Source organism: Canis lupus, chromosome 33, assembly GCF_011100685.1.
Source record: "Canis lupus familiaris isolate Mischka breed German Shepherd chromosome 33, alternate assembly UU_Cfam_GSD_1.0, whole genome shotgun sequence".
NCBI classification, from domain to species: domain Eukaryota; kingdom Metazoa; phylum Chordata; class Mammalia; order Carnivora; family Canidae; genus Canis; species Canis lupus.
In genome coordinates, this window is record NC_049254.1 from 29,641,048 (window position 1) to 29,655,335 (window position 14,288).

Consider the following 14,288-nt stretch of genomic DNA (forward strand, 5'->3'; position numbering starts at 1 on the left):
GGCTGCACCGAGGCACGCACGGCGCACGCGCGCGGCCGGCGCTCTCGCGCTCCCACCCGCGGCGGCGGCGGCGGCGGCGGCGGCGGCGGCGGCGGGGCGGGGCGGGGGGGCTGCGGAGGCGGCGGCGGGCGCGAGCGGCCCCTGGCGGCCGGGAGGAAGCATTGCACGCGCTGCCCGGGCGCCGGCCGAGCCGGCTCCGCTCGCTCCCCGCCGTTCCGCCCCAACCGGGCGACGCTGCACCGAATCGCGTGCCTGCCCCGCGACTGTGTGCCCGGTGTCCTTCCGCTTCGTCCTGCGTCAGAAAGGCCCCCTAAGCTGTGCTGCGCACGAACCTTTCACGCTCTGCCATGAAGCCCGGGGGCAGCACGAACCCCGCACGGCTTCGCCTGCGGAGCTGCGCCCCAGCTCCCCTCTCCCAGGCAGCTCCTCCACCTGCAACAGGCGAAGTCGCCACGTCGGGATGCAGAGCCAGAGCTGCAGGGACAGGGCTGGCGTCACCTCGCCAATAAAAGCAGGTGCTGCCGGTTCCTGTACGCGGACCGCCTCTCAACCGGCACCCTCAAAACATTTTGCACGGTACGAGCTACCTTCACACCATCTCATCTTCCCTTAGGAGAGGGGTAAGTGCCTCTACTCGTTTGCATTTTCCTTGAACTCATTTGCGTTGGCAATTGATAGGAGGATTCGCTTTTCTAATCAATCTTGTGGGGAAACTTCTTAAATATTTTATGAATTCCTGCAGAACTCCCCCCCCCCCATTTACAAAACATGATATTCCCTTTCTTCGTACCTCTTTCTCCTCCTCCAAAACAACTGTGCTTGTATGGAAGCATTTAGGTTATATCACCCTCATAACAACTTAAAACTATCTAAGACATTTGCATCTAAGGGAAAAGCCTGGGACAGGTTGTCTGTCCATTTAGAAATCTCTGCCACCTTCTCCCGTCCACTTCCTAAAATTTCTTTTTGCGTAGAAATAAACCAGTGATCTGATGCATCTCAAAACTACAGTAGCCTGTACTTAATTTTTAACCTAAGACAAAAATATAACCATAGAAGAGTGAATCGGTCCAAAACACACCTATGAAGGGGTACAAGAAAGTAGGGTAAAAAAAAAAACCCCAAGAACAATAGTTGGCATGTCAAGGAGAGTAGCACAATGTGCTTGATTTTGTTACTATTCCATCCAGCAACCCCCACCCCTCTCCTGACTCCTAAAAACTAAGGAAAATGGGTTATAGAAATAAAAGAATAAGAGAACTAAGTTTTACTGAGTGGTACCTTTTTTATTCGCTTCAGTCATGCACTGTGAACTTGGTAGGCTGCCCTGGTCTCATACTCATCTGCAAAACAAGAAATAGTTATACTAAACGCATACATTATACCTAATTATTCTTGGATTCTAACATCTTCTAAGCAGGAAACATGTTTCTCCACACTATCATTCTCTTCCTAGAAATAACTTCTATAATCTCTGCTTATTTGTGGGAGCAATCTGCAGAAAATAATATTAAGTTCTTAATTTTATGGGAGGGAAGTAATGCATTTAGAGTTTGGATGCATTTTGTACTTCAGGTATTTACAGGACAGATAATAAAAATCCCAAATGTATAAAATCCTACCCACCACCAGTATATATAAAGATTCCCTTTGGGGATGCCTGGGTGGCTCAGCGGTTGAGCATCTCCCTTTGGCTCAGGGTGTGATCCTGGAGTTCCAGGATCGAGTCCCGCATCGGGCTCCCTGCATAGAGCCTGCTTCTCTCCCTGTCTATGTCTCTGCCACTCTCTGTGTCTTTCATGAATAAATAAAATCTTAAAAAAAAAAAAGATTCAAAAGATTCCCTTTTATCCTGATCTTCTCCCCAAAAACTGAAGCTCTACTCCAAATCTCCTTAACTTTAAAGGGAACATGCCCAATATTTCATTAAGCAGTCCTAGCTGTTGCGTTTCAGACTTTGAGATTTCCCCCAAAGGCTAAAGGTTTGAGTGTCAGAGCAGTCACCCAGATTCCAAAGACAAAAACAAGAAAATGATAAGCATTGTATAAGGATAGGTCAGTCGCACACAAGGTACTAGAAAACAAAACAGCAACCCGAGACACCTACGGCAAAAGTGGAGACACTGAAAAGGTGGGAGACACTGAGAAATCAGAACTGGGGCCTAAAAGGTTGAGCATCCAGCCACAAGGGCTGGAGTTAAAAGGTCAACCCTGCATTTTTTGGAGCACAAGAGGCAGTTGTTCACTTAATCATATATCCATTGAGCACAAGGCATTGTAATAGGCTCTGAGGATAAAATAATTAGTAGAGTTAGATTCAGTCTCTATCTTCATTCAGCTTGCAGAGCCAGAAAACAAACAAACAAACAAAAAATCTGAGGACCTACTGTGAATAAGTACAGTACTGTGCTGGACAATGAACATATGTCCATTGTCTAGAGTACAGCAGTTCAGCAGCTTCCTCTATGTCAGGATAAACACAGACTTCAAGTGGCTGCCTTTTTTAGAGGCTTGATTTCATACACTATATATATATATATATATATATATATATATATATATATATATATATATATAAGTCAATGTCTAGGATGGCCAGATGAAATACAAGATTGGTTACATTTGAATTTCAGATAAACAATAAACAGCAAATTTCTTTACTACAGGATGCTGCATGCAATATTTAGGATATATTTATATTAAACAATAATTCATTATCTGAAATTCAAATTTAACTGGGAGTCTTATATTTTGATTTCTGCTAAATCCAGCAACCTTAACATCACACTTTTCTATCCACACATTGTGGCTCTCTTTTCAGTGTGCATAGAGATCTATATTCTCTTCAAAGGTAAGCACAATTCATGTATTTCACCCTTCTTTAAAAAAAAGATTTAAAAGATTTATTTATTTATTTATTTATTCATTCATTCATTCATGAGAGAGGCAGAGACATAGGCAGAGGGAGAAGCAGGCTCTCTGCGGGGAGCCCGATGCAGGACTCGATCCCAGGACCCCAGGATCATGACCTGAGCCCAAGGCAGACACTCAACCACTGAGCCACCCACGTGTCCCTGACTTCTTAAAACTTTATTAGCTTGATATTTCTTCCAAGTCCTCCTTTTTTCAGCTTTATTGAGGTACAGTTAATAGATAATAAGACATGAATTTAAAGTGTGTAGTTTATATGGGTGTATAGTGTACAGACCTGCGAAAATACTACTGTAAAGAGGATAATAAATATCTCTCTCATCCTGTTTTCCTGTGCTCCTTTAGAATCCTTTCTCCAACCACTACTTAAGTAACCACTGATCCTACAGTTTAATTTGCATTTTCTAGAATCTTATATAAGTAGAATCATACAGTATATACTCTTTTTTTAATCTAGATTATCTTAGCATAATTGTTTCCAATGTGTATGCCTTTTATTCTTTTGCTTGCCTGATTGCACTGATTGGGAACTCCAGTACTGTATTTATTTATTTTTTATTTTATTTTATTTTTTTTTATTCATTTATGAGAGTCACAGAGAGAGAGAGAGAGAGAGGCAGAGACACAGGCAGAGGGAGAAGCAGGCTCCATGCACTGGGAGCCTGATGTGGGATTCGATCCTGGGCCAAAGGCAGGCGCCAAACCGCTGCGCCACCCAGGGATCCCCAGTACTGTATTTAAAGGAGAGGTGAAAGCAAAGATCTTTGCTCATGACAAACCCCAGGGGTAAAGGATTATCTTTCACAGTTAAGTATCATGTTAGCTTTTTTTGTAGATGTATTTTATCGGGTTGAAGAAGTTCCTGGGTTTGTGGAGAATTTTAATCATGAGTGAATGTCAAATTTTATTTAATATCTTTTCTGCATCTATTGAGATGGCCAAATGGGGTTTTTTCATTTTATTTTTCAAATGTTGAACTACCCTTGCATTTCTAGGAGAAACCTACTTGGTCAAGGTGTATGATCCTTTTTATAAATTGCTTGATTTGGTTTGCTGATGCTTTGTCAAGGATATTGTTTTTCTTTTCATGAGTGATACTGATATATAGTTTCCATTTCTTGTAATGTCTGATTTTGGTATCAAAGCTTGCCTTTCAGAAAAAGATTTTTGTAATTTTGTAAATTTATAAAATTTATATTACACTGGTATAACAAGGGAATTAGGTATAATTTGTGTCACCTGTAGGTATAGTATTAGGTATAACTATTATCATTATACCTAACTCCCTTAACTTACTTGTATGCACAGTGGTCTTTCTTTTCTGCTCAGTTCTTCTCATTCTACCCCATTTGCCACAGTAGCTTCTTCTTTGCCACTTTGCTGTAGCTTCCTGTTCCTCTTTTTGTGTCGCCCTTTTTTCCTTTGTCCTAAGCTTTACTAGCTGTTCTTGTCTTCTGCCTTTTAATCTTAGGATTCATTCATTCATTTGTTCAGAGTTTGAGTTCCTGCTATGTGCAAGACACTGCTATAGCACAATGTGACAGCAGAGCAGTACAGCAGATCCATAGCTGGATCTGGCATAGCTGTTGCAGGCATAGCTGGAGGCATTACTGGGTCTCCAAGTCCCTGACCATCAGTTTCTCTGACTACAGAGCTTGCTCTGGGTAGACAGGGGAACTTCATTGAAGGGGCATTCTTCCTGGACTCAGGGCTTGGATCTCTAGGTCACTCCTTATTAGGCTTTGTCTCTCTGGTCAGGGTAGGCATCCTGTCAACCAAGGATTCTAGTCAATTCACTGAATGACTAATTGTGGAATTTTCTAAAGCTACACAAATCTATTAAGTCACATAGTTTCTCCTTATTTATACCATGGTTTCCTTTAAAAAATATCCTTGATTTGTACTAGATAGTTTGGTAGTCTAGGAAGGTTCTGGAAAGCCAGGATTCTAGAGTCATGGGCTTTTAGGCATTCTGTCTTTGCCTCATGCTTCTTCTCCCTTTGCCCTGGCCTCCTTGTTCTGAGATGAAGAGCCCTGGCTGGACTCTCATCTCTCTTTCCCTGAGGAGAGGATCCTTTCTCTGATACATTTACTTCTATTATGCACTCATACAGCCATTTGATTTTTCATTTTCAGTATTCAATACATTACATGAAATATTCAACACTTTATTATTAGATAGGCTTTGTTATATGATTTTGACCAACTCTAGGCTAATAATGGTAGTGTTCTGAGCATGTTTAAGGTAGGCTAAGTTATGATGTTCAGTAGGTTAAGTGTATTAAATGCAATTTCAGTTAATGATATTTTCAATTCATGATGGGTTTAACAGGATGGAACCCCATTGTAAGTGGAGAAAGATTGGTATCCAGATACAAAGACGGCTATAATTCTTATTATTTGTTGTTTTTGGACAATCCGAGAGTAAATTGCAGACATGATATAGAATATATTTCTAAGGACATTCTTTTATATATGTATGCTAAAATGATCAAACCAGAAAATATAATGTTGATGCAATTCTATTCTGATGTATACTCTATGTTTAAATTTTACCATTTATCCTAATAAATAATTATTCTTTATAACAATCTTTTTTTCCAATCTAGGATCCAATCCAGGTTCACATGTTGCATTTCTTTGTCCTGCCTCTTTTGTCTCCTTTAATCTGATAAAATTTGTTAGCTTTTCTTAGTTTTTTTATGATACTTTTGAAGAGTGAAAGCAGGGCAGCCCCAGTAGCTCAGCGGTTTAGTGCCACCTTCAGCCTGGGGTATAATCCTGGAGACCCAGAATCAAGTCCCACATCAGGCTCCCTGCATGGAGCCTGTTCTTCCTCTGCCTGTGTGTGTGTGTGTATGTCTCTCTCTCTGTCATGAATAAATAAATTAAAAAAAAATTTTTAAAGAGTAAAAGCACTTATATAGACTGTCCTCCAATTCGACTTTGTCTTATGGTTAGCCTGTGATTAAATTCAGGTTATTCACTTTCGTCACGAGTACTATGGAAGTGACATTGTGTCCTCAGAACTTAACATTAGGAGGCACATGATGTCATTTTGTCTTATTGGTGATTTTAAGGTTATGTCTGCCATTGTAAAGATACCTCTCTTTTTCCATTTCTAATGAGTAAATGATTTGTGGGGAGATAGTTTGAGATGGTATAAATATCCCATTTCAGAACAAATTTCACTAATGGCTTTAGCATCCATTCATGATTCTTGCATAAATCCAATTATTACACTGTTATTATAAAATAATGATTTTCTGTCATTCCTATGCATTCATTAGTTGACATTCTACTGTAGAAAACAGCTTCCTCTCCCACCTTCCTTTCTTCCCTTTTCTATTTATTATTTGCACACTTATATGTACATATAAATTTCCATAGAAATTCACTCATCCTGCGTTCAGAAATTCTCTTTGAAAAGCAAGGGGTAGGGCAGCCCGGGTGGCTCAGCGGTTTAGCGCTGCCTTCGGGCCACGGCCTGATCCTGGAGACCCGGGATCGAGTCCCACATCTGGCTCCCTGTATGGAGCCTGCTTCTCCCTCTACCTGCGTCTCTGCCTCTCTCTGTGTGTCTCCCATGAATAAATAAATAAAATCTTTAAAAAAAAAAAAAGAAAGAAAGAAAAGGGGTAAAGAGTGCTTGCCTTTGAAGATACTGTTGATATGTATACATTTCGTGGATTACCTCTTTTTGATGCTCAAATTGTTTTTGACTTGACCAATAGGAGCCATTCCTTAGCTTTTAAATTTTGAGTATTTTTTAAAATGCTGTTAAGAGTAATTTTTGTGAATACAGTAAAAAAAAAACATGTCTATGATATTTGTTGAATATATTTAAGAAGAATACTTCTAAGATGAAAACAGAGGGAGGCAAACCTTAAGGCAAACCATAAGGCAAACCATAAGGCAAACCGTTTGTTTCGGTTAACTCTAGGAAACAAACTGAGGGTTGCTGGAGGGGCAGGTAAGCGGTGGGATGAGGTAACTGGGATATGGACATTAAGGATGTAATGAGCATGGGATTTTATATGCAACTGATGAATCACTAAATTCTACTCCTGAAACTAATAATATATGTTACTTAAATTGAACTTAAATAAGAAATAAAAAGCAGACTACTTCTTAAAACCAAATTTTGCAAATTGGTGAATGTAATGAGCTTTAAAAATCCATTATTTGAATAACTGATTCTTGAGTCAATTTGGCTTTCTGCCATTGGTACTCTAGGACCTATTACTATTTGTATGAAAATAGCATCCCAGTGATCTTGAAAACAGATTGATCAAGACAAACATCTTCAGGTTTTTTGACTTTTAACATATTACTTCAGCAAGCAGTACTAAGTAAGGCCATTACACTTATGTGACTTATTGAACCCTCATACTAGATCTTTTTGCGTATTTGTCAATTTTTGCATTTGGGCCTCAGAAGCACAACATTGGATTAATCACAATCCTTGGTTCATGACATACTCTCCTCATTTTCCATGCATGGCCCATTTTCATTTGGTTATTTTATTTTATTTTTGGTCATTTTAAATAACTAATTATAATTAGTTATGACTTTTAACTAATTAGTCATTTTGAAAACTGCATCTATAAACCCACCCCTCAAAACAAAACTAGAACAGAAAATAACCCTATGACCTACCAATTTCACTTCTTGGTATGTACCCAGGAGAAACCTTTGTTTATATACAAGAGGACACATGTAAAAGAATAATAGTAGCACTATTTATGATAGCAAAAACCTGGAAACCCAAATGCCTATCAATCAAAGACAGCATGAATAAACTGGTGTATTCACATAATGAACTATTATGTAGGAGTCAAAATCAATGAACTACAGTGACATATGATAATGTGAATAAATCTTATCAATGTAATATTAAGTAAAAAAAACAAAGGCCCCAAAGAATAAATACAGCTCAATACCTTTTTTATAAAGCTAAAACACAAAAATTAAAAATAATACTTTCTAGGTCTATAAATTGATGCAAAAAAACATATATAAAGGAAAGTAGTGTAATCATAAGGCAGAGATTCAGGATATGACCATCTGGGGTGAGGCAAAACAGAAAATGGGAGGGGGGACACATGGCTAATGTAGGTTATTATCAATTTATTAACTGACTGCTTTCAATATATGTAAACCCAGACTTGGATGTAACTTTTCCGAGAACTTTTACTACAGAACTGAGACTTTTTGCAATTTTAGTTCTAGAATTTCCTGATAAAGCAGACTGACTTTCATGTAAATATGCTAAGATCATGTGGCATTAATTTGGGATTACAATATATGCTAAAATATTAAGATCATACATTTGTATAAATAGAAGGCAGTGAAATCCCAATAACATTGCCCCTTTGTAAAAAAAAAAAAAAAGTATAACCCTTTAGTAGGAAAATATGAGAAAGTTTGAACGAAGAGTATTTTTTATATAAATGGAAGCTGGAAATCATAACTTGTATTAGAAAGCTCCTTCGTTTCACTTTTAATTCACAAAAAAAAAGCTTTCTCAAGTCTGAAAATTCCTGGAAGTCATATATTATTTTTATTTATTTTTTTGAAGATTTTATTTATTTATTCATGAGAGACACAGAGAGAGAAGCAGAGACACAGGCAGAGGGAGAAGAAGGCTCCGTGCAGGGACCCCAATGTGGGACTCAATCCCAGGTCTCCAGGATCACTCCCTGGGCCGAAGGCGGCACTAAACCGCTGAGCCACCCAGAAGTCCTCTATATATATATATATATATATTAATATTTTTAAAAATTTATTTATTTATTTATTTATTTATTTATTTATTTATGATAGACATAGAGAGAGAAAGAGAGAGAGGCAGAGACACAGGCAGAGGGAGAAGCAGGCTCCGTGCAGGGAGCCTGACGTGGGACTTGATCCCGGGTCTCCAGTCCAGGATCATGCCCTGGGCCGAAGGCGGCACTAAACCACTGAGCCACCCAGACGTCCTATATATATATATTTTAAAGATTTTATTTATTTATTCATGAGAGACACACACACACACACAGAGTGAGAGAGAGAGGGGCAAAGACACAGGCAGAGGGAGAAGGAGGCTCCATGCAGGAAGCCCAACGTGGGACTCAATCCCGACTCCAGGATCACGCCCTGGGCAGGAGGCAGGTGCTCAATCGCTGGGGCACCCAGGGATCCCCGCCATATATCATTTTTAATAGAGTAATTAGCTTTCCATGGAGCTAACCTAGATCCCCCCATCACGGAGTAGTACTGATTCTATCGCTTTACCATTGCACTAATCTCAGCCTCCTTGCTCCCTACCATCCTACTTCAGGCCTGGAACTTGCAGACGAGTAACCCAAAGGCACATTTAGCCTACAGACGGACCTTTTTTTGGCCTGTGTCATGTTTACGATAAAAAAAAAAAAAAAAAAAAAATCACCAATATTTAAAAACTGGAAGTCGTACTTAAAAATGCAGACTCTGCCTTCTCTTGCAAAAGCAGAATATCGAGCAATTTCTAGTCCAGGCCTGTATGCCCATTTTGCAACACTGGTTTTAGAAAAGGTGAGAACCTATCTTCTTGGATGAGTTTTCCGGCTCAGAGCGTTTCTGCCATTTTCCTACAAGCAGCTCACTTCGCTCCTTGGCATTGCCTGCTTGGCCTCTATAGGAATTTCCAGTCTCCCCTCCTATCCATTCTTCAGCTCTTAGATCTCTGGCAGGGTTCACACCCCATTCCCTCTCCACATCGTCAGAAGCAGTTTTCAAAGCAGGTTTGGTCAAATCGCTTCTTGATTAGCTCCCAACTGTCCTAAGGGTAAAATCCAGAGTCCTCAGAATGGCACGTCCTGATCCAGGGTGCCAGCTCACCGACCCCGAGCATCCTGTTCCCCACCTCCTTCCCAGCTCTTACAATTGGTAACCAGTACTTCCCAAACCGGCATGCTTCCTTATGCTACTGTTTCCACTTTCCTCCTCCTGGCCAATGCACACTTATCCTTAGAAACTCGACTCTGACATCAACTCTGCAGAAAACCTTCCCCCAAAGCCCTTCCCCCTCCTGCTCTTCCTTTGGGATCCCAAAGCAACCTGTGCTCTTCAGTTTGCGAGCTCTTCATTACAATGTTTAGGGTCCCTAAACATACTACCGACGGGAGGTAAGCTGGGGCGGGCTGAAGTTAAGAGCCGCGTTATTGGGGATCCCCGGGTGGCTCAGCGGTTAGCTCCTGCCTGCAGCGCAGGACGTGACCCCGGGTCTCGGGATCGAGTCCCGCGTCAAGCTCCCTGCGTGGAGCCTGCTTCTCCCTCTGCCTGTGTCTCTGCTACTATCTCTGTATGTCTCTTATGAATAAATAAATAAAATCTTAAAAAAAAAAAAAAAAAAAGGAGGGGACACCTGGATGGCTCAGTGGTTGAGCATCTGCCTGCAGCCCAGGGCGTGACCCCGGGGTCCCGGGATAGAGACCCGCGTCGGGCTCCCTGCATGGAGCCTGCTTCTCCCTCTGTCTCTCTCTATGTCTATCATGAATAAATAAAATCTTAAAAAAAAAAGAGAGAGAGAGAGAGAGAGACCTGCGTTATTTCCTAGCCTAGACTCCGGCCTCCGTCAGGTTCCAAAGGTGGAGACGTTCACGCCCGGGCGCGTTCCCGGGACTAGGTTACGGCCGCGAGCACGCCTCCGGGATCTGCGTGCGCGGCCTCGGATTGGACGGAGCGGTGGATGCCGGGAGCGACGGAGCCTTTCGAAGTGCTTGCCGGGAGTTGTAGTTCTCGGAGCCGGAAGTGGGGGTGGCAGGGCTGGAAACCGCAGCTGAGACAGCAGTCCCCGCGCCTCGCTGTCATGTCAGCCCCGGCGTAGCGCAGCGCCCTGAGCCCACCCTCCGAGGGTGCCTCCTCGGTTCCGTGGTGGGGGAGGGGCTTCGGGAGCCCCGAGGGACGAAGTGGCAGAGACGCCTGTGTTCGGGGAGGAGGCGACGGTCGCAGCCCCGGATGCGACCCGAGGGCGCGGGAATGGACCTCGGCGGCTGCGAGGAGCGCCTGCCGGAGGCGAGCAGGTGGGCCCGGGGCGGGGCGGCGGGGGCCACGCGGGCATCGCCCCTCCGGGAGCGCGGGGGGTCCGGAGAGCACCCGCGATGGACGCCAGGGCGGCTGCTTCGGGCCGCTTGTTTGGGAAGACATTGGGAGAAGACGGGGATGCAGGACGGACGAAGGCGCGGGTGTGATGAGGGTGACGGAGGGTGGGGACCACACGGAGGAGGTGGGTGTGCAGGGAGCCTGGGTGACACTACAGGTGGGAGAAAGGCGCGCGGTGCACGGCCCGGGGGGCCCGCGGGGACGAGGCTGGCGTTGCGAGCGTTCCCGGGCGCAGAGGTGGGGCGTTACGGGCCGCCCCGAGAGCAGCTCGGGGTCGGAGGCAGCGACGGGCGTGAGCGAGAAGACCGGGAGGAGGGCCCGTGTCTGAAAGTGGACGATTGTGAGTAATGGCCACGGCGTGGGGCGGGGCGGGGCGGGGGGGGCTTGCCGATGAGGCCCCAGGTGCGGTGCCCGCCTCTCCCTGTGGTTTCCTTTTCACCCTAAAACCCTGCAGTCCTTCCCCCACAATGCGATTAAGCAATTTCGCATTTATTTATATGCAACGGTTGTCACCCAGTTCGTGCCCTTTAGAAACGGACGGTTTAAGATTCTACAAACTACTTTGTTGTTGTTTTTTAAGATTTTATCTATTCATGAGAGACACACAGAGAGAGAGAGGCAGAGACACAGGCAGAGGGAGAAGCAGGCTCCACACAGGGAGCCCGACCCGGGACCCCGGGGTCATGCCCTGGGCTGCAGGCAGATGCTCAACCACTGAGCCATCCAGGTGTCCCCTCCTTTTTTTTTTTTTTAAAGAGATTTTATTTATTTAATTCATAAGAGACACACAGAGAGAGGCAGAGACACAGGCAGAGGGAGAAGCAGGCTCCATGCATGGGGCCCGACGTGGGACTCGATCCCAGGACCCCAGGGTCACGCCCTGGGCTGCAGGCAGGTGCTAAACCGCTGAGCCACCCGGGCTGCCCATCTACAAACTACTTTGACTCAAACGGCGACTTATTCCCAGTCGAGGTGCCTCCCAGATTTAGGGTTTGCGTCAGCAGGAAATTAATGAGATGTTGTGCCCAGGTGAAGACCTGGCTGTTCTTAAATTTGACTCCTTTTTTTATGTTGTGCACGGTTAGCCCGTGGCCTGCTGTACAAGACGAGGACTGACAAGACCCGGCTCCTGCTTGAGATGCATGAATGATGAGTTCAGTGAAACTGAACGTCTTACTTCTCTTTTCCATGGTTCAGTTTCTGCTTATGCATATTTGGCTATTTATTCTTCCTCCAGATGTCTGTCAAGTGCTTCATGTAAAAGCCCCATATACATTCTCAAAAGGGTTTTTGGTTCATTTTCCTTTTTTCCTTTTACCAGGTCATGTGGGACAGGCTGGGTTGGAAATTCAAGTTCACATTTCCTCCCCATCTAGCTGGACATCTAGCTGGGTTATTTATTTAATGTGTTTAAACAAATACTTATTTCTCACATGTCAGGCACTGCTTAAGAGCCTTGTAAGTATTAATTTATTCACTCCTCATGACGACCATATGAGACAGCTATTACTGTTATCGCCATTTAATGGATGAGGAAGCTGAGACATGAACAGGACAGATAACTTGACAAGTTCATACAGTGAATCCTGGTGGAACTGGGATTCAAGCCCAAGCAATTTGGCTCCAGATTCTGCACTTTTAATACACATACTCTGCTGCCTCCTATTATGCTAATATATTGGGACAAAGAAATATATAAGATAGTGAGCTTTATGGCATTCTTTGCCAGTCATTCAGGCCAGTAGGACAGCTCCTTTGCAGGTATATCTTTCTATTATTTTTTCTATGCTTGCCTCTTTAAAAAAAAAAAAAAAAGATTTATTTACTCACTTGAAAGAGAGAGAAAGAGCTCACATGACCAAGAGGAGGGGGCAGAGGGAGAGGGCAAAAATCCCAAGCAGAGTCCCCTCCGAGTGTAGGGCCCAACATGACACTTTGCTCGATCCCACAACCTTACCCGAAACTAAGAGTGGGTTGCTCAGCTGTCTGAGCCACCCAGGCGCCCCTCCAATGCTTGCCTCTTAACCAAGCAACTCTAGTCAAAATTTAATTTCTGAGGACACCTGGGTGGCTCAGTGATTGAGCATGTGCCTTTGGCTCAGGGCGTGATCCTGGAGACCCCGGATCGAGTCCCGCATCAGGCTCCCTGCATGGAGCCTGCTGCTCCCTCTGCCTGTGTCTTTGCCTTTCTCTCTTTCTGTGTCTCTCATGAATAAATAAATAAAACCTTTAAGAAATTTTAATTTCTGCAGTGGGATTATCACCACAAGGTCACTGGTATTGTTGCTATAGCCTACTCTTTGTTGATGGCTGGTTAACTGAGAATGTGGTTTTTTTTTTTGTTTTGTTTTGTTTTTTGTTGTTGTTGTTGTTTTTGAGACTGTGTTCTTTAATGAGGTTTCATGGCACCAAAGGTCTCAGCTCCAAATAAGACAACTGTCATATACATACCTGTGCCTGAGAATTGAGGCATTGTGGTTGGGTCATTACTAACCTGACTTTCTACGGTCAATAAAATACTCAATGCAAAAAAAAATCTTCATGATGAGATGGCATCCTTTTTATATATAAAGGATAAGCTTAACATATTTTCTGAAAGTAGTTGATGTAGTGAAATGTGTATAAGCCTTAAAAGCCAGAGAGACCTCCATTTGAATCCTAGCTCTACTGCTTAATTTGGCTCATCCATTTTAGTGGGAAAAATAATGCCTTCCTAACTAGTAAGTTGTGAGGTGTTGATAAGATAATGTGCGTGAACCTCCGCGTAGAGTGCCTGGTATGTACTAAGTGCAAAAAATGTCTACTTTTGTCCCCTCCCCAGTTTTCTTGAAATAAGGGGAGTGTGTGCTTTTTTGGATGTTTTTTTCAGTTGTACAGCTTGTTCTTCCTTCTTCCATGGCTCCTTTGTGTTCAGCACACTGAGGATTGAGGTGTTAGCCTAGCTTTTCACTTTATCCTTGGAGTGTAGTTATTTCGTGGGTTCCCTTAATTTTCATCTAGCTAGGTAATCACTCTAGCAAAATGCTATACTGCTTAGAGATGGTGCTTCTCTTTCTTTAGTCAGGTAGTAAATGTCAATTGTTTAGAGGTTGTCTGTTGAAACTCATAAACAATAAAAGGAATGAATTTTCTAACATTGCTCTGCTACTCCAGATTGCCTTGGGCTATGTAGTCTGAACTTGGAAGCCAGCTATATGCAGTTTCCTTGTGCAAGGATCCAGTTAGAGTCA

The 14,288-nt window shown here is 43.2% G+C and overlaps 1 protein-coding gene across 16 annotated transcripts in view; it reads left to right on the forward strand.

Annotated features, from left to right (window-relative positions):
- The first annotated feature begins 178 nt into the window (after positions 1-178).
- Positions 179-14,288, forward strand: part of RUBCN (rubicon autophagy regulator) — a 64,163-nt gene continuing 50,053 nt past the window's right edge. For 12 of the 16 annotated variants that reach the window (XM_038583094.1, XM_038583100.1, XM_038583101.1 and 9 more), the window contains exon 1: positions 10,693-10,979. In XM_038583094.1, the coding sequence (XP_038439022.1) occupies positions 10,915-10,979 (65 nt within the window). In that variant the 5' untranslated portion in view covers positions 10,693-10,914. Of the gene's footprint in view, positions 621-10,691; positions 10,980-11,251; positions 11,399-14,288 lie in introns of those variants that run through there. The other 4 variants (XM_038583095.1, XM_038583097.1, XM_038583108.1 and 1 more) reach the window with 3 other exon arrangements.